The sequence below is a fragment of the Tinamus guttatus genome, unplaced genomic scaffold, assembly GCF_059628265.1.
Source record: "Tinamus guttatus ecotype Peru unplaced genomic scaffold, ASM5962826v1 Tinamus_guttatus_pri_ptg001482l, whole genome shotgun sequence".
In the NCBI taxonomy this organism is placed as follows: domain Eukaryota; kingdom Metazoa; phylum Chordata; class Aves; order Tinamiformes; family Tinamidae; genus Tinamus; species Tinamus guttatus.
In genome coordinates this window covers 1252-28397 of record NW_028290016.1, presented here as the reverse complement: position 1 = coordinate 28397, position 27146 = coordinate 1252, and the positions used below count along the sequence as shown (strand labels likewise).

The 27146-nt window shown below is 60.8% G+C and overlaps 1 protein-coding gene across 1 annotated transcript in view; it reads left to right on the top strand.

Moving 5' to 3' along the window:
- Window positions 1-19708, top strand: part of LOC104575963 (protein CEPU-1) — a 49354-nt gene extending 29646 nt beyond the window's left edge. Inside the window, exons 2-7 of the mRNA XM_088539202.1 lie at window positions 3612-3844; window positions 11781-11906; window positions 17242-17376; window positions 17725-17845; window positions 17933-18084; window positions 19599-19708. Of these exons, the coding sequence (XP_088395328.1) occupies window positions 3612-3844; window positions 11781-11906; window positions 17242-17376; window positions 17725-17845; window positions 17933-18084; window positions 19599-19699 (868 nt within the window). The 3' untranslated portion in view covers window positions 19700-19708. The remainder of the gene's footprint in view (window positions 1-3611; window positions 3845-11780; window positions 11907-17241; window positions 17377-17724; window positions 17846-17932; window positions 18085-19598) is intronic.
- The last annotated feature ends 7438 nt before the right edge of the window (window positions 19709-27146 follow it).

The window sequence follows — 27146 nt, the reverse complement described above, 5'->3', positions numbered from 1 at the left end:
CCCAGGCACCGCGAGGCGCTTGCAAATGAGAAAATCATACAGTGCCGTCCTGATAACATCCAGATATTCCGCTCCCGTTTCCAGGGCTGTTTCCTTCCCTGTCTTCGCTGACAGGTCCGGCGTGGCCGCGTCTTGGGCCTCTCTTTTAAGGTACTTGAATCTGTTTGATCATCTGCAAATTTCTCTTTCCATTCCTCTGATAGAAAATTAAATCTTGGGCACTTCTTGAAGGCTTTTTTTTTTATCCTTCCCATGCTCCATGGGGAGTCAGAAAAGCTTTTCCTAGAAAAACAAAATAAATAAAAATTAGAGTTCAAAGGGTGACATCTCCTAAGAGGATGAAGGGGGTGAGCAGAAGAAGAAAAAAAAACCCATATATTCTTACAGATGCGACATCAAAACGGGGAACTATAAAGGATGCGTGTTCAAAGACTCATACCCGGACCGAGCTGGTTCTGTGGGAAATGGGCAAGCAGAGTCACTCCTGTCGCTTTGCTTCTGCAGGGATGCAGTTGCTATTTTTTAAATTTTGTTTTATTAATTGCGAGGAAGAGAGCTCGCCATTAGCTTGGTGAGCGATCCACCCCTTTCCCCGGGATCTGGGCGCTGGAAACCCTTGGCTTCCAAGCCCCGTATCCCAAATCCCGTTGTCCATAATATCTGTGATGGGCGGCCGAGTTTTGGAGGGCAGCGTGAGGAGGAAGCTCCCGTGTTGTCCTCGTTCAGGACTGAATCACAAACGTTGTTCGGCCTCTCGAGTGGGTCTCACGAGTGGCACCAGCTGCTGGAAGCGCTAAGGGAGGAGCGCCATAAATACCCGGGGGAAAAAAAGGAAGGAAATGTGAAGTGGCCCTTTAAAAAGGAGCCTCCCGAGCCCGGAGCCCGAGTCGCGTTCCCTCAAGTATTCAAATGAGATTGCAGCATCAGATTGGTATGCATTAGGCTGGTCTCAATGAAAATTAACATGTAATTGCTTCAAATGAAGTAAGTGAGGAGGTAATCTGTTCTTAAATTGGATTCGCAGGATTTTGTGGTACCATCATGCAGCTGTGAAATGAAATATATTTTAAGGATGATGTCCTCAAGGGGAGAGGGGAGGCGAGCACGCCGGGACGTGCGCGGTGCGTGCATCCTCCGCGCTCCCGATCCGCAGCATCCCGGGCCGCCGGGAAGCGTCTCCGGCGGCCTTTGATACCCAACACTCGGTCCCGTGCTCTCCCCGGGCCTCTTTCCCAACGTCACTTCCATCCGTGGCCTTCATCCTTTCGTTTGCAGCGCTCCTTGTGGCCGCTCGCTTCCCCCCTCGCCGTTCCCATTGGAAGGAGCAGCTCCAAGGGTTGCTCTCTCGCAGTCGTAGAGGGGAATATCAGCGGGAGCTGCATGTCCACGGCTCCCTGGATGCTCCCGCTTTGCCATGTTTCCTTGCCGGTACGCCGGCCTAAGGCAGCATCCCGGGAGTCGTTTGCAGCTCGGCATATCCCGGGCAATGAACCAAGGTGGATCTTTCCGAGCCCGGCGTGTTGTTATTAATGCAATTAGCGCGAATCATTTGCATGTATAAACTTTCCGTCAAGGCAATCAGGTGCTTTGCAAACACGCGTTAGCTCGCCCTCCCTACAAAGGAGGTGCCTGGAGAGCCTGGAAAAGCTGTTCCAAGGGCAGGGAGAGGAAGGGCCCTGCCACCGGGCAAGAAGCTGTTTTCCTGCAACCCGGAGGTAGCTCTAATATTTGTTCCGACCCTCCCCGCTGCCTTTCTGGTAAATACACGAGCCGGAACGTTTGCAGCTTCTGACTCCTAGGGCTCCGTTGGGGGAAATTATAACGAGGCGAGGAGTCTCCGCAGCCTCGTTAAGGAGAGACCCCGTGGCATCCTAAGCGCCCCGGAGCTCGATGCTCTCGGGTCCCCGCTTTGCTCGGGGATTTATGATCGTCCTCGGTTTGCGCTGGAGCACCGATATCGTCAGAGCGGGATGCGGTGCCTGAGACGGGATTGAGTTGTTCGCAGCCCGGCCTTTAATTAATCCTAATAAATAACAATAAAACGCGATAATCACAGGGATAAATCCAGGCGGCGAAGCTCCCGCCGGCGGGCTGCTTGGCTCGATCGTTCGTAGCGCGCGGCGGCTGTTGCGAGGACGCAGCAACGCCAACGAGCGCCGGGCGCCAATTAGCGCACTTCAGTAATTAAAAACCAACCCCCGCAGCACGAGGCCACCTCCTCTCCCGTCTTCATGCCATCCGGGAGGGCCGGGGTGCATCCATCCCGGCGGGAGCTGCTCCGGATGGCTCGGCTCCGGGGAGGAAGGCGAGAGGCTGCCTTTAAGCTTCCCGATGCCGGGTCGGAGAGCGCGCGCGGGCGATAAGGGGAGATCGGGAGCAGGCGCTGTGAAGGGCGAAAGCGCCTATTTCCCTGGCACCTCATGCGTTACCCGAGCCCCGTCGCTTTTCAAAAGCGCTTAAATGCCGATGTGATAGCAGGAAGGCCTGGATTACACACTCCCTGGCTCCATTATTATCCAGGGATCTCCAGGCTGATGCGTTTCAGCCCCAAAAAATCGCGCGGAGGAGAGAGGAAATATATATTCTTAGTGCAGCCTGCTTGTCGGCCCTCAGCGGTAATCTCTGCAGAAGGGGTTGGTGCGAAGAATTCGAGCCACGTCTGGGTTTTCATTACCCTGGGCTCTTCTCTGCGAGGTGGCTTTAGCGCTGGGGGTGGACGGTGTCTTTTTTTTTGCATTGCTGCTGAACGTTGCATTTGCGGGAGTCTTTCTGGTTGAACGGAGCGAAGTCGGGGGCCAAATATCCCCCCGCGTTTTCTTTGCAAGCCCAAGGTCTCGGTGACTGCCGTAGCAAAAAGCGGCAGAGCACAGATAGGATGAAACCATCTTTGGGGATGGGATCTCGAGTTCTGTTCTTGGGGCCTGCTCAAGTCGTAACGCGACCGCGCCAGCAAGGACAGAGATCTTGGTGTTCAGCCCAGGGTAAATCTATTGCTTTTTTATGTAGCTCGTAAAAATCTGCTCACATGGAATTTATTATTATCGTAATATCATTAGAGAACAGCAATAAAATTGCTTAATTTATCTGATGTTTTTCGCGTCGGAGAGGGAGGATGGACCGACATTTGGGGTTCTAGCTTCAAAAATCCATCTCTCCTTGGCAAAGCATTGCCACGGGCATTCCCGCTCCCTGGCTCTAGGTGTTTTGCATGGAGCTGGTTGTGGAAAAGGAGGATTGGAGCGTTGGGGATATGGGGCTATAGGGCAGGCTTGTGCAGTAGCTTCGCCTTGAATTGTTCCGGGCTTGTTGTCCTTATCCTCCTAGGTGGAGGTCTCATTAGTTCAGCTGGAATCAGGGGGCTCTCTGGTCTCTGCGAGTCTGAAGGAATCGCAAAGTTCTTTGGGAAATCTCACAGGCCCCCAGTTTGGATGGATTTTGGCGCTCGCGCGTGGCCGATCCAACATGGGCACCGTCCTCTCTGGAGAACGGCCGTGCTTGGTCTATGCAACTGCTGCTTGCACCGCGACTCGAAATCATGAGAGTTACGAGAGGGGCTGGGGACGGGAGCACGGGCAGCATCGGGCTAACGCGCGGCCTCCGTCTCCCCCCAGGTGCTCCGTGGATAACCGGGTGACCCGAGTGGCCTGGCTCAACCGCAGCAGCATCCTCTACGCGGGCAACGACAAGTGGTGCTTGGACCCGCGCGTGGTGCTCCTGGCCAACACCAAAACGCAGTACAGCATCCAGATCCAGGACGTGGACGTGTACGACGAGGGGCCCTACACGTGCTCCGTGCAGACAGACAATCACCCCAAGACCTCGCGCGTCCACCTCATCGTGCAAGGTAAGAGGGAGGCCCGCGGGCCGCGAAGCCGGCTCGGTAGCGCGGTTCTTGCACGACCTTTTTGCCCCGTTTTACCCATGATCCCGTCGCTCCATCCACCCCTGAAGTCCCGTTCACCCTTTCCCAGGCGCTCTGACCCTTCTCTCCATCCCTTTGCCCTGGAAGGCCCAGTGCAGTCGTGGGCTGTTTTGGAGAGACCCGGTGGAGCTGCATGATGTCCAGGCGGTTGCATTTACTTGACTTTCCTAGAGCAGGCGCCGATAGCAGAAGAGCCGTTTCCCCAAGTAATCGGTTGTACCCATGTTGCTGGCGTTTCCTTGCTATATTTCCATGTTTTTTGCTTCGCCGGAGGCAACGCTCACAGTAAAGTTTGCGCTGGGAGAAAAGATGCTGCGAGAGGGACATATGGGGACCGGCACGGTCCTGGTGCAGGCAGCCTGGGGGAGGATTAATGGAAAATTTCTAATCCCTTGCTAGCAGCAGCTTTTATTTCTTCCTCCTGCCGCGATGCGGCCAGCAGCCTCTTAGCGCGACACACCATCCCGAGTATCGGAATTTCATCTCGGGCTAATTTTCGAATGCTGATGGGCGTATCGATTGGGAAACAAGCTGGGTTAAAAAGGCATCGCTCTTGTACACAGAGCCGGCTCGAGCTAATCCGCCGTCGATACGCTGGGCCCGCGCGTTATTGACAGCCTAATGAATAGCAGAGGGGAGGAACGGGGCTTTTTCCTTCCCCTCCCGGCCCTTCTCTTCCTTTTTCCTCTTGGAGCAATCGAGCGAGCTCCGGAGAGCCGGACTCGCTCCGTCTCCGTTAAGCAGGGAGCCGGAGCAGACGCGGTGCCGTCCCGGGCCCTCGCCGCTTATCTCGCGCTCTCTTATTGCCTGCCCGAGTTTCTAAAGCTACAAGTCGATCGGCCGTGGGCTTGGAAGTTGCTATCAGGCAAAGCGGGATGATTTATCGCGGCTCCGGATGGATTTCTTGGGATAAGCAGCTCGCTCGAGGCTATGTGGGTTGGGGATGCTCCCCCGAGGGAGAAAATCGCTTAAAAATAACGAGAAACGGGACCTATTTCTATCTAGATTGATTGCCTTGGTGGCCGAGATCCCAAAATAGGTGGACGGAAGGCACCTTTGGAGCTAATTTCGCCCCTGTCCCTTCAACGAGGCAGAGTCGGCGCCGGCAAACACGTGCGAAAACCTCTGACGAGGCAGATTCTTCAGTCTCCCTAGGCCAGCTCTTCTCCCGTTATAATTAGAAAATGTATAGCTAATATCCAACTTAATCCTGCTCGGCTGCAAACGCGGTGGAGTTTTTCCTAGGCTGGCCCCAGTGGAGGGAGGGGACCATTGATCAATGTCCCCTTAGTGGCAACCTCTGCCTGCCCGCAAGGTTGCTGACTCGGGGGACACGACGCTTTCGGCTCCCGTTTTCGCCCCCTTGTTTCGTTACGGTCCTACCTCTTTCACCCCCTGCATCTCCCCATTCCCTGCAGGATATTTGGGCTGTCGGAGACGCGGAGCGCGGCCGTTCCCCGTGTTTCGGGGCTCGGGGAGGGACGCGGCGGCGTCCAGGAGGCCGGTGGCTGCGAAACCCTATTTGTCTTGATAAGGAGCCGTCCCCAGCGCGGCGGCAAAGCGCTGCCCCTGCCTCGTAAGATGCATTAAGAGACGTTGCCCTTATCTCGGTGCTGGGAATGGACGCGGCGAGGGAGGCTCGGTGCCTGCCGGAGTTTAATCTCACTTAGACACGCGCATTTGCATGATAGGAAATGGTGGAACTTGAGCGCCTAGGAAGAAAAGAAGAAAAAGGCAGGAAAAAAAAAGAAAAAGGCGGCGGGGGGATATTAGCGCTTGGCTGTTTCTTTATCGGCGTCCGTGGCCCCGTCTGGCTCTCGTCGCTGTCACCGCAGCGACTCGTCACCTCCCTCCTTTTGCTTGGCGTAAATGAGTTTTCCCTCTGCCGCGCCGGCCTCGGCTAATCTGCAAACCCCGGGCCCCGTTTGATGGCTAATTACCTGGGGCCGGTGCACGCGGGTGCCACCTCGCCCGGCGCCCCCGGAGCGGCTGCGCGTGCCGAGATAAAGCGGCCGGAGCGCCGCGCTCTGCCGGAGCATCCTCCGGCTCCGGGAAGGCAAAGGGGAGCCCGGCGCGGCGCCGTTGCCCGTCCCCGCGTCGCTTGACCCCGGCGCGGATCAGTTTAACATCTGCGCGGCAGAGATAATAATTGTCCCCCACTCCGCGGCGGGGATTAATTCGCTCGTGTCGGCGGAGGCCTTTGAAGACGGAGAGCCGAGCGCTCTTATTAATTAGCGATCATGTCGCGGGGAGGGGGGAGAGCAGGAGCTTGGTGGCGGGCCGGCACGGCGCCGCCGCGGGGCTCTCTGCGGCTCTGGGAACGCCGGTGGCGCGCGCGCTCGCCGCGCTGCTGCAGTCACCGCGCGCGCCCGTCGCCATGACGACGCGCGGCCTGGACGCGGGCACGGCCGCGACGGGGAGGCCGAGCTCCGGTGCTGCCGCCGGGGCGGGTTTGTCCCCATCATGCCACAGCCCTCTGCAGCGAGGGGTGGAGAGCGCTCCCTGCGCGCCCTTCCAGATCCTTCTGCCGGGCGTTTTATAGCATGCGGCTGTTCCGGAGCGATAACGGTTTATATGTCATCTTTCATGGGGAAGGATCCCGGCGCAGGCTACAAATCATCCCGCCGGAGCGAGCGGGCGGGCAGGGGACGAGGGGAGCGTCGGAGGGGTCTGCCGGGCACCCAAGGGCACCACGCGGCTCCGGAGAGCCCCGCGTCACCGGTGCCGCGTGCAGTTTTCGGCTGCCTCCAATGGAGGGAGCCCGAGCCGCTCGTCCTCCGCGCTCGCATCCCCCTCCGAGCGCTCGCTCCGCGTCCGGCTCTCGGGGCCGCCGCGGTTTTGATGGTTCCGTGCCCAGCTCATGCCAAGGCACGGCCTCGTAGCAGCGTCCCGAGCGCGGGATGCGACATCCCTACGGATTAGCCCCGGGAAGGTGCCGCTTGCTCTCCTTGCTGAGCCCTGGCGCGTTCATGACTCTCCTGCGGGAGCTGCCGGTTTGGAAACGCGAGGAGCAGCCGCTCATCTCCCATTCAGTGTTTTTCCCCATCATTTGCTTTATTAAATATTGATTTTTGCTGTTGCATTATTAAACCCCGAGTCTGGAGCATAAATTACAGGTTGGTCCTTTAATCTGGCTCATCTTTGGGACATTTAGAGATGATTTTCGGGATGGTCCCCCTGGGGTTAAGTCGGGAATGGGAAGCCTGGGACCGAGGATTGGCGCTCTGAGGACTTGCAAGAGGCCACCCGAGAGGACTTGCTTGTTGGAGGCCACCTCGGCCACCTCTCCGCAGTTGTGTTGCCCACGTGTCACCTGGCAGGTGGGAACGGGACCGGCAGGAAGGGCCTGGCATCTTTTCCAGGCAGGGATACCTCGCGATCCGGCACAGATCCTACCTGAGATGAGTTGGTCGGGCCTAGACAGTGCCCGTTGGCCCAAACACCTCTCTGGCACGGCGGCGTTTTCCGTCCCGTGCCAATCCGTGCTAAACCAGGGGATGGAAGCCCCGGGCGCCGCAGGGATGCGAGTGGCTGGACCGGCGCCTGGTGCGTTTTCCGACCTCCCCTTTCCTATCGCGGAGCCGCACGCGGCACAGCCGTGCCAAGTGCCCAGGTGTCCGGAGGATCCGAATTGCGCTGGCTTTGCTGGGCCTTTGCACTGGGGAGGTTTTGCTTTTCACCATTTGTCTTTGCTGCTGCTGCAATTGCAGCGAGTGATTTAGCAAAGGGGAAAGGAACGGAAAGCAAGGAGCTTTAAAAAGGCAAAAACGTGCAGAAAGGGCAGGCAAACGGTGTTTTTGAAACCCTCTGAATTTCTAGTTTGGGCTTTTCTGGTGCGGTCGGTTGCTCCTCTTAGCAACAGGACACCTGTGGGTAGAAAAGCCACCCCGTTCCCCCCCAGAACGGCCCAACCTTCCTCGCTCAGAGACGTGTTCCGCACACCCAAGCGCTGCAGCCCGCGCCGCTCCTGCTCTTTCACAGGCACTTGTCCCCGCTTGCAGAATTAATGCCTCCTTCGCGGCATGTTCCTTCCCTATCTTCTCTTTTTTTGGCCGAAAAACTATTTCTCTGCTCCTCTGGCAGCAGGGCCGGGTAATTGATGGCCTCGCCAGGCTCTCGGCGCCGCGTGTGAGACCTCGGCTCCGAGCGGAGTTCATCACTTGCGGATTCGCTTCGTGCCCGTTCGCGCTGAGCGCGCGGCGCGGATTCACGCCGGGCACCGGGGTTTGCCCCCGGCCAAGCAGGTCGGCCTTATTATACTTTATTTCGGGTTGTCCCGGGGATTTTTTTGCAATACGCACGTTTCTATCCGCATCTTTTCTTCCCTGGTGAGACAGCGGGAGTTTTTCTTTGTTTTGAGCCCTTCTTTTGGCTCGCTCTACCCTCTCCGTGGCTTTTGGGCACTTAAAACACAGCGAGGCCGCGGCGACGACAAGGCTTGGAGAAGCGGCGCCGCTTCCCTGCCAACGAGTAATTGATTTATTAAAGACATTGCGGCACGTTCGTGGTTCAGCTCGAGAGTTCCCTTTGAACTCGCTCGGAAATCCGGGCGGATTCCGCTCGTTCGCGGGCACCGCGGGTGGGATAAGCTCGTCCCCTCCGGCCCCGCGCGCTCCCGCGGTTCCGTTCCCGTTTGATGGGCACGAGTAAATATCGGAGCTCGCCGACCGCAGTCCGGTGACCGGCGTGATCCGATTTAATAGCGTTTAACAACTCCGACGTGATTGTTAGCCCAATGGAAACACGAGCTTTCATAGCCCGAGCCACGGCGAGGAGGGAAGGGAGGGCGAGGGGGGATGTAGACAAATGGGCTAGATAAAAAATAATGGAAAGTAACTTAATTAAAGAGGGCCGCGGCGGGTTAAAAGCGGCGATGATTTTGAATCGGGGCATCGCAGGCTTTGGAAATGAAAGGGGAAGGGAAGGGAAAGAAAATCTGCCCAAGCCAATGAATAGACGGGAGGAAGAAGAGGAGGAGGACGCAGAGAGGGTGAAGCTGTTCCTTCCGTGGCGAGCGTGAGCGTGTTGGGAAGAACATTGGAAGAGAGATGGGCAAAGCGAAGGTCGCTTGATGGAGAAGAGCTCCTGGAGGTCCTCTTAGCTCCCCTGAGGCATGAGGGTGGCCCCGAAGCAAGCTCCAGGGTGGCGTTTAGGAGAAGCAGGAAGCGAGGGAGCAATCCGTATGGAAAATGCTCGTGCGCGGATGGCCCCGCCTCGTCGCCGCGTTTTTTCTGAGTGTTTTTGGAGGTTAAAACCATCATTTTGGGGCCGGTTCCGGTGTTTCTGGAAGCCCTGCCTTCCCCGGGCCCGCTCTGCACAGGAGATTAGTGTCATTGCGGACAGGGGAATCGCAAACGCTCATTTTGTGCTCGAGCCGGGGACGAGGCGGCACAAGAGCTGCCGAGGATAAGAGGCAGGGTGCAAGAGCGCGGTGTGTTTTCCATGGTAGGGAGATTTATTTTTCTCTGTGTGTTTTTAAGCCTCTAGATGGAACATAAAGGAAAAAACAGTGTGCATGCGCAGGACCTCTCTGCTCGAGATGGCCAAAATGTAATTTAAAGAGCATCTTTTTAACTAAGGCTTCACTGCAGAGGTATCTGCCCTATATTCCCTGGAGGCACCGGCTGCACGAGGGACTCAGAGCTGTCCCTGGCGATGACGCTCCGGCTCCCGCATCCGTGCGATGGGTCCGCGCGCTCCCCGTTCCCGGAATACCCCGAGATTGCGGCCGTGTTGGGAAAGAAGGGAAAAAAGGCAGGAGGAGCGGGAAGAAAGACAGGGAGAGGCACGTCGTTGTCAAATCCCCAGCTGGCCCTTTCCGATCCGAAGTTGGCTTGTAATATTTTTCCCGACTCCGCTCGCTAACGCGTTTCGCTCTCCGGAGCGCGCGCGGCCCGACTTCCCGCGCAGCCTTTAATTAGTTTCTGGATGATGACAGCTCCGCTGAGAATCCTCTCGTCGTGTCCCTCCGATCTCGGGGGGCCCGGCAGGAATCTAATAAAGACGTTCAGCCTTTTGAGGTGACGCCTTTGACGAGCTTTGTCTTAGCGAGCAGTCGCCTCCCAACCTGGGCATGCGCGCGCCGCGCTTTTCCTCTCATTCCCGTGCCGGGACGTTTCCTGGGGGGATTAACGGCGCTTCCAGCGGCGCGGAGCCGGGAGGAAGAGGCGAGTGCCTCAAGCTTTCTGGATCCGGGAGTTTTCTGCCTCTTCCGAGGCCTTGCTCGCCTTGCATAGGGAATGCAGAGGTGCGCGTCCTGCGAGCTCCGGAGAGCTTTGCTGCCGCAGGAAGCGCTGCCCGTCCTGGAAATCCCTTAGACGCGTCTTGGCGCCGTACGACACGTCTCGTTGTGCCGTATTTTTAGAGAGGAATTGCCATCCGTTCGCTATTAGTTGCTCATTAAGGCCCTTACGTACGTCCTCCTCGTTTCTGGGTGTCTTCCTATGGGGCTCGCTTGGAAGGAAGCGCAGGTCAGGAATTGCCCTTGCCCTTGCTGCTGAATTAGGACCTGTTGTCGTAGCGCCCTGTAAGACACGGAGGTGTCTTGTGGGTGACAAGTGTAAACGAGAGGCGTCGGAAGCGGGAACTCCGCCGGCGCGGCGCTCGGGAAGCTGCCGGCGCGCATCGGAGTCACTTTGGAGTCGCTCCCGGCGCTCGCCTTTGATCCGGAGCAGACGTCGCGCGCATGGGAAGACGGAGGGTGGCGCGTTTGACGAGATGGGAAGCGGTGTGGTTCTGGTCTGACAGGGACAGCAAGTCCTCGTGCAAGTCTTGGAGCGCGTTTGGAGCCCAAACCCTTCCCAGCCTCGTAGCCACGAAACGCGAGGGCAAACTCAGCTCGCTGAAACGCCGGTCCCATCACCATGGAACAGGATACGGCCCTTTTAGCGTAGGCTTGCGTGGAGCGTGTATCTGTGATCGCTTATTTATTAAGGTTTTTCTCCCCTGCGTGTTAAAAGCCTTATAATATACCTGTTACATCTGGAGAAAGGCATTTTGAGTAGTTCGTGCGGTTAATTATTCAAACATTTAATTAGCATACAATAACTGTCGTGTTAAATCCTGCCAGCGCGGGTTTAATTTAAGGGTTAGCTAAAGACTTCGCTCACGTCGCCGCTCTCGTTTCCTTCCCAGCCGCTCCGGCCTCCCCTCTGCCTCGTCTCATCCGACGGGGGCTGAAGGAGACGGCTCGAGACGGACAAGTCTCTTTCCCAGCGTGTCCCGAGATAACCCGGGCACGTTTCCCGCATCCCAGCGCCGCGCATTTCCCGGTGTGTTTTAATGGAAGCAAAACCCTTTGGCGGGGTCTTCGTGCCCCGCGTTGTCCCGCCCTGGAGCCCCCGTTGCTCCGGGAACATCCGACCCGCCGTCGTCCTTGGGAACTGTGGAAAACCGACTCCCGGCAGCCCTTCAAAACAGAGAGTAATTCATTACCCACCTTGATTTCCACTTAAAATGTACTTTAACTACACTTCCAACTACAAACCCTAAATCACCCTCGTGTTCACCAAAAATCCATCATTTTTTATTTTATTGCACGGCGCTGGCGTGACATAATCCCTCGCAGAGCGTCTCGCGGTGCTTTACGGATCGATAAATTACTTACCTGCGCGGCGGAGGCTGCGCGTGCGCGGCCGCCGCCGCCGTTCCGCGTTCCCCGGGGGCTCGGGGCGTGAATTCCGGCTTCTGCCCTTCTCCTCCATCCCCCCGTCCTCTCCTTCCCCCTTTTTCCCCTGTGTTTTACGTCCGAGTTGGATAAGGCCGCTCGGTAGGGGTAGCGGGGGGAAGGCCAATCCTCCCCCGCGCACGCTCGGAGCGTTGACTTGCCATTTAACTCCCCCCTTCCGTGTCCTTGCAGTGTCTCCGAAAATCACCGAGATCTCCTCCGACGTCTCCATCAACGAGGGCGGCAACGTCAGCCTCACCTGCATAGCCACGGGCAGGCCAGACCCCACCATCACCTGGAGACACATCTCGCCCAAAGGTAAGAAGGGCTCCTCGCGCCGCCGTCTTCCAGAAGACTTTTCCCCCTTTCCGTGTTCGCTGCCATCCAGCAGGTTCCTTCCCCCAGGGAATCTTTACCTGCGCTTGAACCAGATGTTCCCGTTTTACTTAGGTCTTAGCTGCTATGGAAACTGAGGATGCGCCGAGAGAGGAAAGCAAGCTAATCAGAAATTACCCGCGGCGCCGGGTAATTTGCAGCAGCAGCAGCTCTTACCTGCTTTTGGCCGCGGTTAGGCCTCCTCCTTTCAGAACTCGAAGGGAGTTTTGAAATGGCTCAGGATGCCCTTGGTCCCCGTCTTGGGGCCGCCGCAGGACCCAAAGGGACACGTGGGTGTCGGGGAGGCGCGAGGCGCCGTGGTCGGGCTCCATCTATGCGGTGCTGCGGGCTGTATCCCTTCTCATGGACCGGTGTGTTTTGGCGCCCGCATGCCGATACGTGTTGGCACTTTTAGGTGATGGGCTTCACTTTGGATCCCACGCCTCCAATTTATTCTTGTCCCGCATCCATAAAGCGGGGAGAGCTGCTCTAGCCCTCGATCGGGTTTCGCTCCCTCAGGTGTTTCCATAGTTACTGGGCGCTTTATTTGGGTGTTTTTGGGTACCTCGGACATCGTCATGGCGATTGCCATGTTGTCGGGCTGTTTCTCACGGGGGCAAACGCTGGAATTTTGGGCCCACGAGCAGCAGCGCAGGGCGACGGCAAAGAGAGAGTATTTACCCAAACTGTAGCAACGAGGCGCGCGTTGCCTCCGGTCAGGAGCCGAGTTTCTCCCATTGCTCTCAGGTTATTGCTGTAGTAGGACGGACTCGGGCGCATGTCCCAGGGTGGCGGGTGTCAGCGGTGACAACGTGACGGCTTGGCTCGATGGAGCTGTCCTTGCAGGAGGGCCGATCGGGAAGTAGGAGGATGAACACGGTGGGGCCACGTGGTGCCGCGGCACGGCGGTCATCGCCGCTCGCGCGCGCGCTCGAGATAGATGAGGCAGAGCGGCCTAATGTGGCAGGGGTCTCGTGAGAGCATCTGTCTATACATCAGCAGGGAAGGGACTCTGGGAGCAGCCCTGCGGATTGGGATGCAGCGATTCCCTCCCGCCCGGACACGAAGGGGCACAGGGTGTCCGGGCTTTGCTAGCCATGAAGTAGCGGCCACCACTAGCAGGAAAGGAGCTGGGCAAGCTCGCCTCCCTTCTGGTAGCCCGGGGCTAACGCGGCCGAGGCGTCGCGAGAGGCTGCGGCCCCGTCGGCAGCTCAACCGTCCCCTTGTTTACTGTTGAAATAATTACTGCTTTGCCATAATATTAGCTCTGAGCCGTGACTCCATTACCATTATCGCCGGAATATTACCCATTTATTATCTCCCAGCAACCCTGGAAGATGAACACTAGGCTTCAGAGACCAATTGTTTTACAACAGACAGGATCTTGGTGCGCGTTGTTTAATGAGGTAAACTACATTATAGCCGGCATTAATTTGGCCGCCGGGCGCTCCGCTCGATCATCGCTAACCTGTAAATCTGCCGCCGGGTTGGACGCGCGCGGCCGCGGCGCGCGCCGGACACGGCCCCCGGGGTGGCAGGGAACCAGGAAGCTCCCGGGTTGCTTCCCAGCGGCGGGTCCGGAGCGGCGGGATCCGACGGCATCAGGGGCCCTCGGGATCGCGTTCGTTGCGGAAGAGCCTTGCGCGCCGAGCGGTTGTATTTCCTCCCCCCGTTGATGCACCCTCGTTCCTCCCGCTATTCCGGAGCACTAGGAGGTTATACGCTTCTCTGGATGTACGCGGATATAAGCAACGCGTTTGATTGCCTGCGTGGTGCGAACGAACCCGCTGAGCTGATTTGTTTGCGTATTTGGCAGCGCCGCCCTTAAAAAGACGCCTCTTAGTACAAAAATAACCAGACCCCTACCAGCTCCAAATGAGGCGACGCTTTTCTCATAAGAAAAGGAGGAAAAAAAACCCTCTCCGCTTCAGCGTGTTGCCTAAACATCGCTCGGCAATGTCCAATGTCCGGCGTTCCGGACTTTCCGGCGCTTCCCAGTTTGCGGAGGCCGGTCCTGGCGGGGACGTCGCCGACCTGCCCTCCTCGTGCCCCTGCTCTGCCCGGGTTGCTGGCTAATGGGGTGGAGCTAGCGCGAGTGCTTCCTATTAATGGGGCAGAATATAAACAGAATAAAGCCTTCATTTCCCGGGCTGTGATTTCATTATTAATATACTTTACAGTTCGCAGGTTGTTCATTTGCTCCCGTGTTTTCTCAGCTGGTGTAATCGGCAGCTCCGAGTGAGAACAGTCATAAAATTTCCATTTCCAGTTGAACGTGCGTCCAATTCGCCGTGAAATGTTCTCTCTGTCGTGAATATTAAGCGCGCGAGGAGTCGGGAGCCGCGGGATTAGGCAGGGCAGGTTGCCAGCCCCCTCTCCCGGGGCTGCGGCCGCGAAGGGCGCTCGGAGCGCACGGGATGCGCTCGGAAGCGCTTCCGCCGCCGGGAAGAGCCGCCTCTTGCTCTCCTGTCCTCTCGCGGCCGAGTCGAGATAATAATAGTCTTATTGTGATCCCCTGAACTTGCCCGTGCGCCCGGTAAAACAACGGCAATTCTTCTTCCTCCTGGCCTCTGTCTCTCGGCCTCTTTTGTTTGCCGCCTCCTGCAGTATAATTTAGAGCCACGGCAGCGCCATAGCCCGTGGCTCCTTCCCCTTGCTGCCATCCACCGCTCTTATTTACAGCAGCTTTTCCTCTCTTGCTGTTGCATTTTCCAGCCCTGGCACGTGCCGGGGACCGGCCGGACCCCGTGTCCCCCGGCTGTGGCGAGCGCGTCCGTCTCGCCACCCGCCCGCCCGTATATTTCCCCGGCTCCTATCACGAAGCGGCGGTATCGCCAGCGATGCTCCCGGAATGGAGACATCAGCGCCATAAAACACGAGGGACAGCGCAAGGCCACTGGGCCGGAAAATAGCGTGTCTGGAAAAATAAAGACGGGATAAAGATGATGGAGAGGCGCGAGCGGCCCTCGCCCCGTGGCCCCAGGGACACGCCGGGGAGGCCCGGAGCGATCCCTGCTGCCGCAGGTGGATTTCGACCGCCCTGGCTGCTGGTTTTCCCTTCCCTCGCGCCATTCTGCTGCTCGCTTCCCATCCTGGGGATGTTTCCGTCGCTCGCTGGCATCGCGGCGCCCTCCGGAGAGCCTCGTCGGCAGAGGCTGCGCGCCGAGCGAGGGGACAAATTAAATCAAGCGCCCGGCTTCGGCACCCGGGGGGAAAATGCGCATCAGCTCTGACTTATGGCCCGGCGCGCGCTTACAAGAGAGCAGCAGCGGCTTTTGTCACCGCGCGGGGCCATGAAAAATGAATTAGGGCCACTGCTGGGAGAGGGCACGCGGGAGGATCGCTCGTTCCGGCGCCGCCGTCCTCTCTCACCTTGCGAGCGGCGAAGGCGGCGCGGCGGGGAGCGCGGAGACGCGGCTCCGTGCGGGGAGCCCATGGGACGCGGCCGTGCCGGCGTGCTCCGGGCCGGCCGCGGGCGCGGGAGGAAGCCGCCTGGCTCCGTGCTTGTCATAATATGTGGATAGCATTAAGGGAAGCGGATCTCTAATGAGCGCTCAGGCTCATCTCTAATGAGCCGACGGCCCTTAAGTGCTCGGCGCGCTCCGGCGCGGCCCGCGTGCTCCGAACGGACCCGGGTTCGGCCGCAGGCGAAGGCCCTCGGGTCCATTTGGCCCCGTCGGTCCGGTCTGAGCGCGGAGCGGTGTCCCCGGGGCCATCCGCGGCGAGCGGGCGCTTCCGACCGCGTGCCAGCTCGCAGGCTCCGGCGCGCGCCGCGGGAGCGCGGAGCGTCTCCGCGTTTGACGCGCTCGGCGTCCGAGGCAGCGACTCCTTCAAGGGTGGCTGGTCCCGGGGTTGTTTGGTTTTTGTGTCTTTCAACATGAATTTCCATAATCCCTTTATTTCCCGAGGAGTTTCTCCTCGCGAACAAAGGCGCTCGGCGCTCCCGGTTTTATCCCTCCTAACAAAGCCGGCGTCTGCGGCGCTCGCGGCGCTGGTTCGGGAGCTGCCGCGTTAATTTTTACTGCCAGAAGCGGCCGTAAATCGGCAGCCGCGACTCGCCGCAGGGGCTGTAATTAACCGGTTACTGTTTCCCCTCCAAAAGGAGCGATGTTTCACGCTCCTGCTTGGACTTCTCTGGAATCGGCCGCTGTCATGAGCGGCCGTAGCCAGGATCAAGATTTATAGGCCTTGGAGGTAAATATTGACTAATGGGCAGCTTGGCTTAATGTTCACCTTGAAGGACAATAAATTGCGCTATTGATTGAAGCCCGCTGCCAATATCTGTATTGTTGTAAACATTTTAATAAAATTATCTCCATAAAATATTCGCGCTCTCCGGCAGGTCCCGGCCGGACGGAGCCGCGCGGCGCCGGCTCGGGCGCCCGGGAAGCGGGTTCCCGTTTCCTCGTTCCCGTGGCCCATCCGAATCCCGGCGGCCTCGTCCCGCGGGGCCCGGCCCCGCTCCCGGCGCGGAACCCGGAGCCGGGTTAGCGCGCGGAGCATCCGGCCGTGCCCTCCTTTTATCAGCAGGCAGCGCTGTGCTCCCGAGCAGCCGATTCTAGGTCAGCCATAAAAGGGATTTATTTATTTCCTCCCCCTCCTTCTGCTTTTTCTTTTTTTTCCTTTTTTTGCAGCACGCGTTGCGGCAGGACGGGTGGAATCTCAAAAGGGCCGTTTTGGCGTCGCGCGCCGTCCCGGTGGGAATCGCATCCCTTGGCTGCGGTGTCCCATGGGCGTTAGCGATTCCGCACTTCGGGCGACGCATTTTGCCCCACGTGGATGGGCTGAGGACGGAGCAGAACCCTGGCACAGTCCATGGGGACGCAGGGATTCGGGGGACGGGGGCTTCGCTCGGAGCCCCCGGACCCGCAGTCGGTCTCCGTCCGTCGGCGCTCGCTGCCAGAGCCAGCTGTCCGGGGCTAATTTATTTCCTAATGCTGCAGCCATGTTAATTTATAAATTACACCGGTAATTCGAGCTATTATTAATTTCAGCTGGTGTAGGGCAAGCCTAATTAAAATATGACACCACTTGCCACACATATGTACCAAGGGCCGCCGTTGAAGATTTATAGGAACACGAAGCGTGACACCGGGCTCGGGGATGCCGCGCGCGGCAATCGGAGCGTCCCGGCCATGGGGGCGATGCGGAGACGAGGTGCCGAGTTTCTCCAGATCCGCTCTCGCGGGCGATCGAGTCCGTCGGAACGCGGGCGTTGGAGGGGCCACGGACACGGGTCCCCCGGATGCTCACGGACGCTCTGTTTCTTCCCCCGCAGCCGTGGGCTTCGTGAGCGAGGACGAGTACCTGGAGATCACGGGCATCACGCGGGAGCAGTCCGGGGAGTACGAGTGCAGCGCCTCCAACGACGTGGCGGCCCCCGTCGTGCAGCGAGTCAAAGTCACCGTCAACTGTGAGTGGCTCCGCTTTCCCGAGCGGCCGCCGTTTCGCCCGTTTTTTCCCATTTTGCCTGTTTTTCCCCGCCTCGGTTCCGTGAGCCGCGTCGCTTTGCGCATCCCCCTCCGCGCCGCCGTCGAGCTGGCGTTTGAGCGCGCGGCGTGACACGGTGCCGGTACCCTCTGGGGAGAGGAAGAAGCGAGCAGCGAATCAGCTTTTTTCCCTCTAAGAAGGAAAAGAGAGAGCGAAAGGAGAGGCGGAGAGCGGCCACCCGCCGCTGGGGACCCAAGGGCAGAGCCCCCGTGGCGCCGCGACGCGAGGGGGGCTCCCGGCGCGCTCACGGCGCGCTCCCGTCTCCCCGCAGACCCGCCGTACATCTCGGACGCCAAGAGCACCGCGGTGCCCGTGGGCCAGAAGGGCGTCCTGCAGTGCGAGGCCTCCGCCGTGCCCTCGGCCGAGTTCCAGTGGTTCAAGGACGACAAGCGGTAAGCTCTTTTCGGCGGGTGTCGAAGCGAGCGGGCGCTCCCGGCGAGGCCGGCCCCTCACGGCCACCCCTTGTCCCCCGCCGCCAGGCTGGCCCAGGGCCAGAAAGGGCTCAAGGTGGAGAACGAAGCCTTCTTCTCCCGCCTCACCTTCTTCAACGTCTCCGAGCAGGACTACGGCAACTACACCTGCGTGGCCTCCAACCAGCTAGGGAACACCAATGCCAGCATGATCCTCTACGGTGAGCGCGCGCGGCACCCCGGTCCCGAGGCCGGCGCCATCTCCGACCGCGGCCGTCTCTGTCGTTTGTCCCCGGGGTGGCTTTTGTCCCTTTCCGATCGGGAACGCGGATCTGGCGGCCGGTTTGCGGCGTCTCGGCGCGACGAGTCCCCAGCGGGGACGGCGGTGGGAACGGGCCTGCCGTCTTCGCGGGAAGAGGGGACGGATCCGAGCGGAGCGTGGAACCGGGAGCACGGCCTGAACGCTCCCTTTGGATGTATATAGTTGTAATGAGTTTCCAGAGGGGCGCGGGAAGGGTTTGAAGGGAGAGAGGCTTCGTTCCCCGATCCGGGAGCTGTTTGATCCGTGCGCCGGAGGTGTGGTCGGAGCGATGGGAGGGCTCTCCTTGCTCCCTGCACGCGTCAGGTCTCTGCACGCGATGGCCCCTAACATGGGCCAAAAATGCCTTTTTGTAGCCTGTCTGGTTTTCCGTGATCTTCCGTAGCGCGAGCAGAAGAGCCCCCTCCTCGTTAGGGATGGTGTCTGCGGGTCGAGGGCTTTGCGAGAGCTGTCGGTTCTCCCCTTTCTAATCCGTTGACCGCGGCCGGTGTCACGAAACCGGTTGCGTGGGCGTCGGCGTGTTCCGAATCTTCCCTTATCTCTGTTGTTGTCCCTTGTAATGTCGTCGGGATTGAAATCCCGGGCTGTGATGGCGTGGATTTGCCCCGGAGCGCGGTGGACTCGGCCGTCCGCCCGTGCCGGGAGCCTTCAGCGGCCTCTCCTCGCGCCCGCACAACCCTTGGCTAATTAGAGCCTCTCTCGCGTTGGACGGAGGATACGGACAACCCTTTGGGGGTGTCTCCGTGTCCCGGGCGAGTTTCGTGTCCCCCTACCCTCCTTGGAGGCGAGGATGGGGACCCCCAGGAGCGAGGTCCCGGGCCGGCCCCATGTGGCGGGCAGGAGCGGCGGCGTCTCGAGCCGGAGCCGCGCGCGGCTCCTCCGCCTTAACCGTGACTTGTTCTTTAATTTTTAGAGGAGACAACTCCCGCTCTGACACCCTGGAAAGGTCAGTAACACGGGGCCCCGCGGCGCGAGCGCTCCCCCGGCTCCGTTCCCCCCGTCGCCGCGGCGTGACGGAGCCGCGCGCTCGTGGGGCTCCCCCGCGCGCCCCGCTTCCACATCCCCGCTTCTCCGTGCTCTGTGTCTCGGAGAAGCGCGTCGGGAGGTCCTCTTGCCCGTGTCACCGAGGCGCTATGGCTTTTGTGCGCTCCATGCTGCTCGGGGTCGGCTCCGGCGCGTGGCGTTCCCGGCGTCGCGCGATCCGAGCGGCGGCGGATCCGTGGGGAGCGCCCGGCGAGCAGCCTCGTCGTCCGGCTCGGGGCGTCCGCCGGATTCGCCCAGCGTTTTTGCGGATTTAGGGGCGAGACATCAGCGCGACGCCCGGGGGCCCCGGAGCGAAGGGTTTGGCCGGTGGCGCCGGCGCGTCCTCGCGCTCCTCGGCGGCTAACGCGGCGCGCTCTCCGCTCCCTCCCGCAGGCCCCGGCGCGGTGCACGACGGCACCAACGGCGCGTGGCGGCGAGCGGGCGCCCCGTGGCTGCTGCCCCTCTCGCTCGCCCACCTGCTCCTCAAGTTTTGACCCGAGCGCTGGCCCGCGCGGTAGCGGCGGCCCCGCAGCGGCGGCGAGCGAGCGAGCGAGCGCCCGAGGAAAGAAGAAGCAGCAGAAGCATTCACCGTTCCAGAAAATAATCATACGAATTGAGAGAGCGTCCGGCCAGGCCACCCAGGGCAGGGGGAGAGCGGAGCGAGCGCACGCGGAGGAGAAGAGGAGGCCGTTTTGGAAAGCACCGACATCCGAGGCTTCCCGCTGAAGATGCACCGTGACCGAGTCTTTTTCTTTCCCATTTTCGCCCCTTCCCTCGCGCCCTTCCCGTTTTTCGTTTCCGGCTCGGCCGCGAGTTCCCCGTCTTTCCGCGGGCCGTGCCGCCGTTCGTGTTCCCAACCATACATATATATATATATGTATATATATACACACACACCCTGCTCTACATATATATATGTGTATATATATATATGTGGCTCCCCACCGGTTCCCGCGGGGGCAAAGCGCGAGGCGCGACGCGGTCGTTCCCCGCGCGTTCGCCGTCCCGCCCGCGGGCATCGGGAATAATAAGGGATTCCGAGTCATTCTGGATTCCAGCGCTTATATTTTCCGACACGAGCCTAGAACTGTTAGTTCGTAAGAAAAAGACAAAGGCGAAACGCAAAAGGCCGCACGAGCCAGGCAGAGCGGGGGACGCCGCGGCGGGGGCGAGCGCGCGCTCGGGACGCGCGGGAGGCCGCGCCGGCCTCGTCCCGCCGCCCGGAGGTGGGCGCTTGTTCTTTTTCTGGGATATATATATACAGTATATATAAATATACATATATATATATATAATTTTTTGTTTTTGGTTAGCGTTCTAGCCGCCGCGCTCAGCAGGGTCCTTTCGCTGCCATTTCTGCATGCTGTGTACGGAGTTAGGTGCGCGTCGGTCTCCTCGGAGGCGACGGGGCCTCTCGGCGAGCGGGGCGCGCGCGGCCCCGGGGCCCGTCGGCGCGACTCGGGGCGGAACCGAGGCGGAGGCGGAGGTCTCTCTAGCTCCGTTTTATATATATATATATGTATATGTGTGCGTGCGTGTGCGTGTGTGTGTATATATATGTATATATATATAAAAGGAGGCGGTCCCCACGCGCCGCTCCCCGAGCCCGCGCGGGGAGCGGGGGCTTTTCGCGCTCGTCCTTTTCGGCCTCCCCCCCGTTTCGCGCGGCCGGGGGGGACCGGGGGCGGCGAGGGGAGGCCTCTCTCTGCCTGTCCATTAAAACAAATGTTCCATGTGGCTGCTCCGTCTGCGTGTGCTGCTCATTGCCGAGGGCGCAAGGGGAGGGGACGCGCGGACGTCACCCCCCGACGGGGAGCGTCGACGATCCCGGGGACACCCCGCGACGGGTCCCGGACGCCTCCCACGTCCCGCCGGCTTCCTCGGCGCGAGGCTCCGGCTCGGGCCTCCCGAACGGCGGAGGACTCGGGCTCGCGGAGGCCGCGGCGGGGGAGGCCACGGGAGACGCTTCAGCATCAGGTAGGCGCTTCGGCAACCTCTTCGGATCCGTCGGAAAGCCGCGGGAGCTGCCGGGGCGGAGGCGCCGCTCCCTCGGGGCCTTTTTCATGGCGTTTGCGGGAGATCGCGCGGCGTCTCCTGGATTCGGAGTGGATTTCTGGTCTCGGGAGCTGAGCGCTTTGCTCCGCGTTGGCGGCGGAGGGCGGTTTTGGTGCCGGGCGTCTCGGCGGTCAGCGGGAGAGTCGCGTCTTTGCGCGCGGAATTCCGCTGTGCGGGGACGGGGCCCGTGGGACGCTCGGGACCCTCCGGAGGCTCCGGGCGGAGGGAAGCGGCGGTGGAGGCCGGGCAGAGGAGCGGGAGCCCGTCGGGGCAGAGCCATGGGGCTGAGCGGCGCGGCGAGGAAAGCGCCGCGGGTACAAAGTTTGTCAAACTTTATTGGTACACTGCACAATCACAACCATCTCTTATTCTTGCCGAATTAGAAAAGGTTACAACTACAATGTAACATGCACGAATCTCAGGTAGTATAGTCACCTTTTGAATACAACGATCGACGGAAACGGGCCCCGGCGCGGGCCGCGGTCCTCGCGAGCGAGGCCGTCCCGGGACGGAGGCCGCCGGGCGCTCGTGCCGCCTCCGGGGACGGGAAGGGAGCCACGGCACGGGAAAGGCCGGCACCGTCAACGCCGGCGCGCTCAGGAGGCGTTGCGAGCGGAGGCGGCGAGTCGGGGCCAGCCCCGGGCCCTCGCGTAGAGCAGTGGGGCCGTGGGAGGACGTTCCGGGGAGGCCGGGGCGCCCCGCGGGTCCCCGTGACGCAGGCAATCTGGCGGGATGGCAGCGCGTTGGGTCGGTGCGCCGCAAGCGCGTGTCTCCGGAGCCGTCCTCGACGTCGCCGTCGTCGGCGTGGTGGGAGGCCGGGCTCCGCGGAGCTGCCCCGTGCGGCGGGTCCGGCGTTTCGCTTCTCCGGCGCCCCTCAGCGTGGTATCGGAGGCGGGACGGTCCTGCGCGGTCAGCAGGGCTCCTCTCCATTCCTCGCGTTCGCGCGCAGCCAGGGCCGTTTTTGTCGCCTTTGGCCCATCAGGGCGGCCGTCGGGCAGACGCAGTCTGGGCGGAGAGGTTCCTTGTGTCCGTGCGGGACAGGCTGCGGCTCGTCCCCAAGGCGGGATAGGGAGCGGACAGGCGGCTCGGACAGTTTTGCAGCGGGAAGACGGGGACATCGCGGGATTCGGGCGGTTTCTGCAGGCGGGGGGCGGCCGGGGGACGGCCGGGAGCCCACGTGGGTCCGAGCGTGGGCTCCCACTCCGCTCCCTCCGGGGAGCGTGGGCGGCTCGTGGGAGGAGCGCGGGCTCTTCCCGGGGCGTCCCGCGTTTCCTCGGGGGTCGTGGTAGCGGCGTGGGCGAGGCGGTCGGCTCGGAGCACACCAGGAGAGGCGGCAGCTCCCGGGAGCATCCCGGCCTCCGAGCGGGGACGCGTGCAGGGGGTGTCCCCTTGGCATCGGGGAAGCAGCAGGACGGTCAGGGAGGCGCCGCCGAGCGAGGGCTCCGGGGAGCCGAGAGGAGAATTTGGCACGGGAGCCGCGGGGCGCTCGGCTCGCGGGGCGGACGGCTCCGGCGGCGCTGACGGGGACGAGGGGCTCGCGCCCGCTCGGGCGCTCCGCTCCTCTCGGGGGACGTCGTCCGCGCCGGGAACGGGCCGGCGAGTCCGGGCTGCGGCGGGGAGGCGGCGCGCGGGAGCTCCGGTCCGGCGGCGCGCGGAGCATCGAGCGGGACGGCGGCGAGAGAGCTCCGGAGTCCGTTCCCGGGGGCGCGGGAGGCCGAGTCCGCGGCGGAGGGGAGGCGCGCCGTCGCCTCCGAGGCCCTGCGCTTTCTTATCAAAAGCCGAGGAGGAAGGCGGCGAGGAAGGTGCCCCAGAGCCAGAGGCGGGAGGCCGCCCGGGAGGCCGCGTTGCCGCCGTCGTGCACCGCGCCGGGCCCTGCGGAGAGGAGAGAAGGAGGTGAGAGGCGGGAGAGGCGGCGGGGGTGAGGGCAGCGCCCGTCCCCGTCTCCCCTCGTCCCCCCGGGCCGGGATACAGGGACAGGGGTTCTCGGTCCCCGCTCCACGGCGCGTCCTAGGGTAGAGCCGCCCCCCGCGGGCACATGCCAGGCCACTGCAGGCTGAGGCGGGTAGGATGAGGAAGGGGCTCCGTGGGCCCGATTGCTCAACATCGTCGCGGCATCGTTTCGGAGTGGGATTGGCTGGGCGGCAGCCGAGACCGGAGTGCGTGGCTCTCGCGTTGGAGCAGGGGAGGATTCGCGTGTGGCGTCAGCGCTTTGCGGGTTTGTCAGGGCGGCAGCGCTTCAGAGGAGGATAGGCCCTTCCTTGTCACCTACAGCCAGGGGCTATCGTGGGCACGTCAGCAGGGGACCACAGGGACTTTGCAGGGGCCGAGCGGCCGTGCGCAGAGCCGGGAAGTGGCAGCGTCCCGTCCGCCCTCGGTTTTCCGGGCCAGAGAGGGTATCTCTCTAGCCACAATGTTGGGAGCGGAGAGGTGGAGGATGCGAGGGGTCCGGACGGACCCCCCACACAGCGGCAGGATATCAGAGTCCCATTTGGGAACCTCCGGGAGGTTTTGAGGAGGTTCTGTGAGAGAGGAGGCCGTTTCGGAGCCAGCAGCCCCCCCTGCACTCGTTCTTCGCCCTCGGAGCTCAGGTAAGAGGCTCTCTCCGCAGCGCAGGTTCCGACAGGAGGAGGAAGAGGAGGAGGAGGAGGCTGAGGTGCATCGCTGCCAGAGGGAGACGAAGGAGCCCACGACGCCGTGTTCAGATGCCGCCCAGGATGCCCAGAGCATAAGGCATAACACTTTGGGAGGTGTCGGAGGTGATGGGTGCGCACAGGGTGTTCGCATGCGATTGATGGGACAGGAGGGCAAGCGCTCACGAGCGCTGGGAGCAGGGAAGAGCTCCACGGCAGCTGGGAGAGAGGCGGGAGAGGAGCGCAGCCGCCGACGCCCCGAGGACGACGCGGGACCTGCGGAGACAAACAGGTGGGAGATGGCGCCGCGGACGCATCAGGGACAGGGGCATCTGGCAGAGGTGTTGGCCTAGCTGTGTCACATGTGGCGTTGTAGAGAGGTGTCCTGCGCGCGCGGGGCACGGGAAGCTTCGCACCGAGCGCACGTGCGAGGCCCCGGGGCTTTGGGGACGGCCGCTCGGTCAGTCCGGGTCGCGTGCCATCTAGGTAGGGGCTGCTGAGCAAATAGGAAAGAGTCGTGCGTCTTTGGGATGCTCTGACGCGAGGCACTTGGACGGTTAGAGAGGCAGCGAGGCAACGGGAATGTCACGCGTGTTAGGGATTCTTGAAGGTGTAAAACAGATGGTTAGCGAGGTGGAGCTGCAATAGGATAGTCCCGCGTGTTTGGGATGCTCGGATGTGTGCAACTTAGATGATTAGATGGGCGGAGATCCAATAGAAAAGTCACACGCATGTTTGGGACGCTCAGACGTGTGAAACTTAGACAATTAGAGAGGCGGAGGTACGATAGGAAAGTCACATGTGTGTTTGGGATGTTGGAACGTGTGAACCTTAGACACTTAGGGAGGCAGAGATCCAATAGGAAAGAGTCACATGTATTTGGGGTACTTGCATCGGCACAACTTGCACGGTTAGAGAGGCGAAGATCCAATAGGAAAGAGTTTTGCGTGTGTTTGGGATTCTCAGACAGGCGAAACTTAGAGCCGTAGCGAGCAAATAGGTAAGAATTTGTCCGCATTTGCGACGCGACGACGTGAGAAAGGAAGTTGGTTCGAGAGGGGATGAGACAATAGGAACGAGTCGCTCACGCTCAGGTCCGGCAGGGCGAGGTCAGAGAGGTCCTGGGAGACCGGCCGCTACGCGGCGCGGGGTCGCGAGCGAGGAAGGAGCGTGGCTCCCGAGCGGGCCGGGACGGCAGCAGCGCGGCGGCCGAGCATCTCTGGAGCCGGCAGGACGAGAAGGGAGCCAGCGGGCGGAGAGAGAGCGAGGGAAGGCGGACAGACGGATTAGGGGAGATGGAGCATGTAGGAGTTAGGCTTTACCCTAAGGCTTACGCCTAAGCCTAAGCCTAAAGACCTAGGGGTAAGGACTTAGCCCTAAGGCTTAAGCCTTAAGTCCTAGGCTAGGAAAGGGCGGCATTAGTTAGGGCCGAGAGACGGCCGGCCGTAGCCAAGGCCATACGTCGCGTCCGTTCCGGATGCCCAGACTTAGGGAAGTATGGGAGACGGGAAACAGGAGAGGGGCTCGCTTTCGTTCGGGCCGTCCGGAGCGGGGAAACAAAAGAGACGGCTAGTGGTAGGAAAGAGTCGCGTGTGTTTGTTTGGGGAGCTTGGACTCGAGAAGGTCTGAGAGGTGGTGAGCGACAAGGACAGAGAGTCACGTGTGTCCAGGACGCTCGGACGGGAGCATCATAGCCGCTTAGGGAGGCGGTGAGCGCCTAGGATAAAGCCGTGCACATTCGGGACGCTCGGAAAGGAGATATGGCGGTGGCGAGCGACCCGGTCGTGCGCGTTGTGGATGTTAGGACCAGAGAAATGCAGACGGTTAGAGAGGCGGCCAGCACCTAGGAAAGAGGAGTCGCGTCCCTCGAAATAGGGAAACATAGCCCGTCAGAGAGGCGGTGAGCAACTTGGAAAAAGCTTTTGGGACGCTCGGAGTCGAGAAGGTCAGGGATTCGCTCTGATGTAGAAAAGGGTGGATTTTGGGTTGTCCTGACTAGCAAAAATAGGAGAGGGCCTAGAGCAGCCGAGCGGGACGGTCGCGCAGCGTAGAGACGGCCAGCGGGAGGAAAGGGCCTCGTTCGTTCCAGGCGCCTAGAACGGAGGAAATAAGGGAGAAGGCCCAGGCGATAGCAGAGGGGCTCGCGTTCTTTTGGCATGTCCGGGATAGAGAAAGGAAGGGAGGTGGCTAAAGGTAGGGAAGGGTCCTACGCATTTGTGGCACGCGGACTCGAGAAGGCCAGAGAGGCGGCGAGGCCGCGGCGGAGAATCGCGCGTCTTTAGGACGCTCGGACCGGAGATGCTCGGCCACTCGAAGGCGGCGAGCGGCAGGGAAGGAGTCACGCGTGTTTGGCATGCGCGGACTCAAGAGGCGTAGGCGGTCTGAGAGGCAGTGAGCGACCGGGACGAAGCGCCGTGTGCTTTTGGGACGCTCGGAGTCGAGAAAGTCAGGGATTTGGTCTGATGTAGTGAGGGGCAGCTTTTGGGTCGTCTGGGCCAGAGAAAACGGGAGAGAGGGCCTAGAGCGGCCCGGTAGGACGGCTGCGCACGTTTGGGACGCGCGGCGTAAAGACGGCCAGCGGGAGGAACGGGTCACCCTCCTTCCAGCCGGTCGGCCTCGAGCGAGGCGGAGGGGCCGTGCGCGGCCGCGAAGGGGACTGTGTTGTTCAGACGGGGCATTCACGTGTGGGAAACTTAGGTAGAGAGGCAGAGAGGGAAAATAGTCGCTTTCGTTGGTGACGCTCAGCCCGGAGAGATTTAGCCGTCGGGGAGGCGATCGATGGGTCAGGGCGCGTGTCTGGCACGAGGCGGGCCGTTGGGAAGGCCCGTCGGACACTCAGAGCGGAGCAAGTCAGGCGGGCCGTTTAGGAGCGAGCGTTCATTCGGGACGGTCAGCTTTAAGAACGTCAGTTTGCGGGCTGACTCACGAGGTAGAAGCGTTCGTTCATTTGTTATTTAGGGACGCTCCGACGCGCTAACGTCGGTCAGGGAGGTGGCCGGCTCCTTTGGGAAAAGCGTTCACTTGTTTCTTAGGGAGGCGGTGAGCAAATAGGCTAAAGTCAGGGACGCTCGGATGCGAGGCAGGACATCGGTCCGTTTAGGGGTGCGACCGGTCGTTTAGGAAAAAGCATTGGTTTGTTAGGGGTGTGAGACTGTTAGTAAGTAAGTAAGTAAAAGTTAGTTAGGTAGTTACTCTGTTTTGGAGGCTGGGCGAGCAGATAGGATAGATAAAGCGTTTGGGACGGTCGGATGCGAGG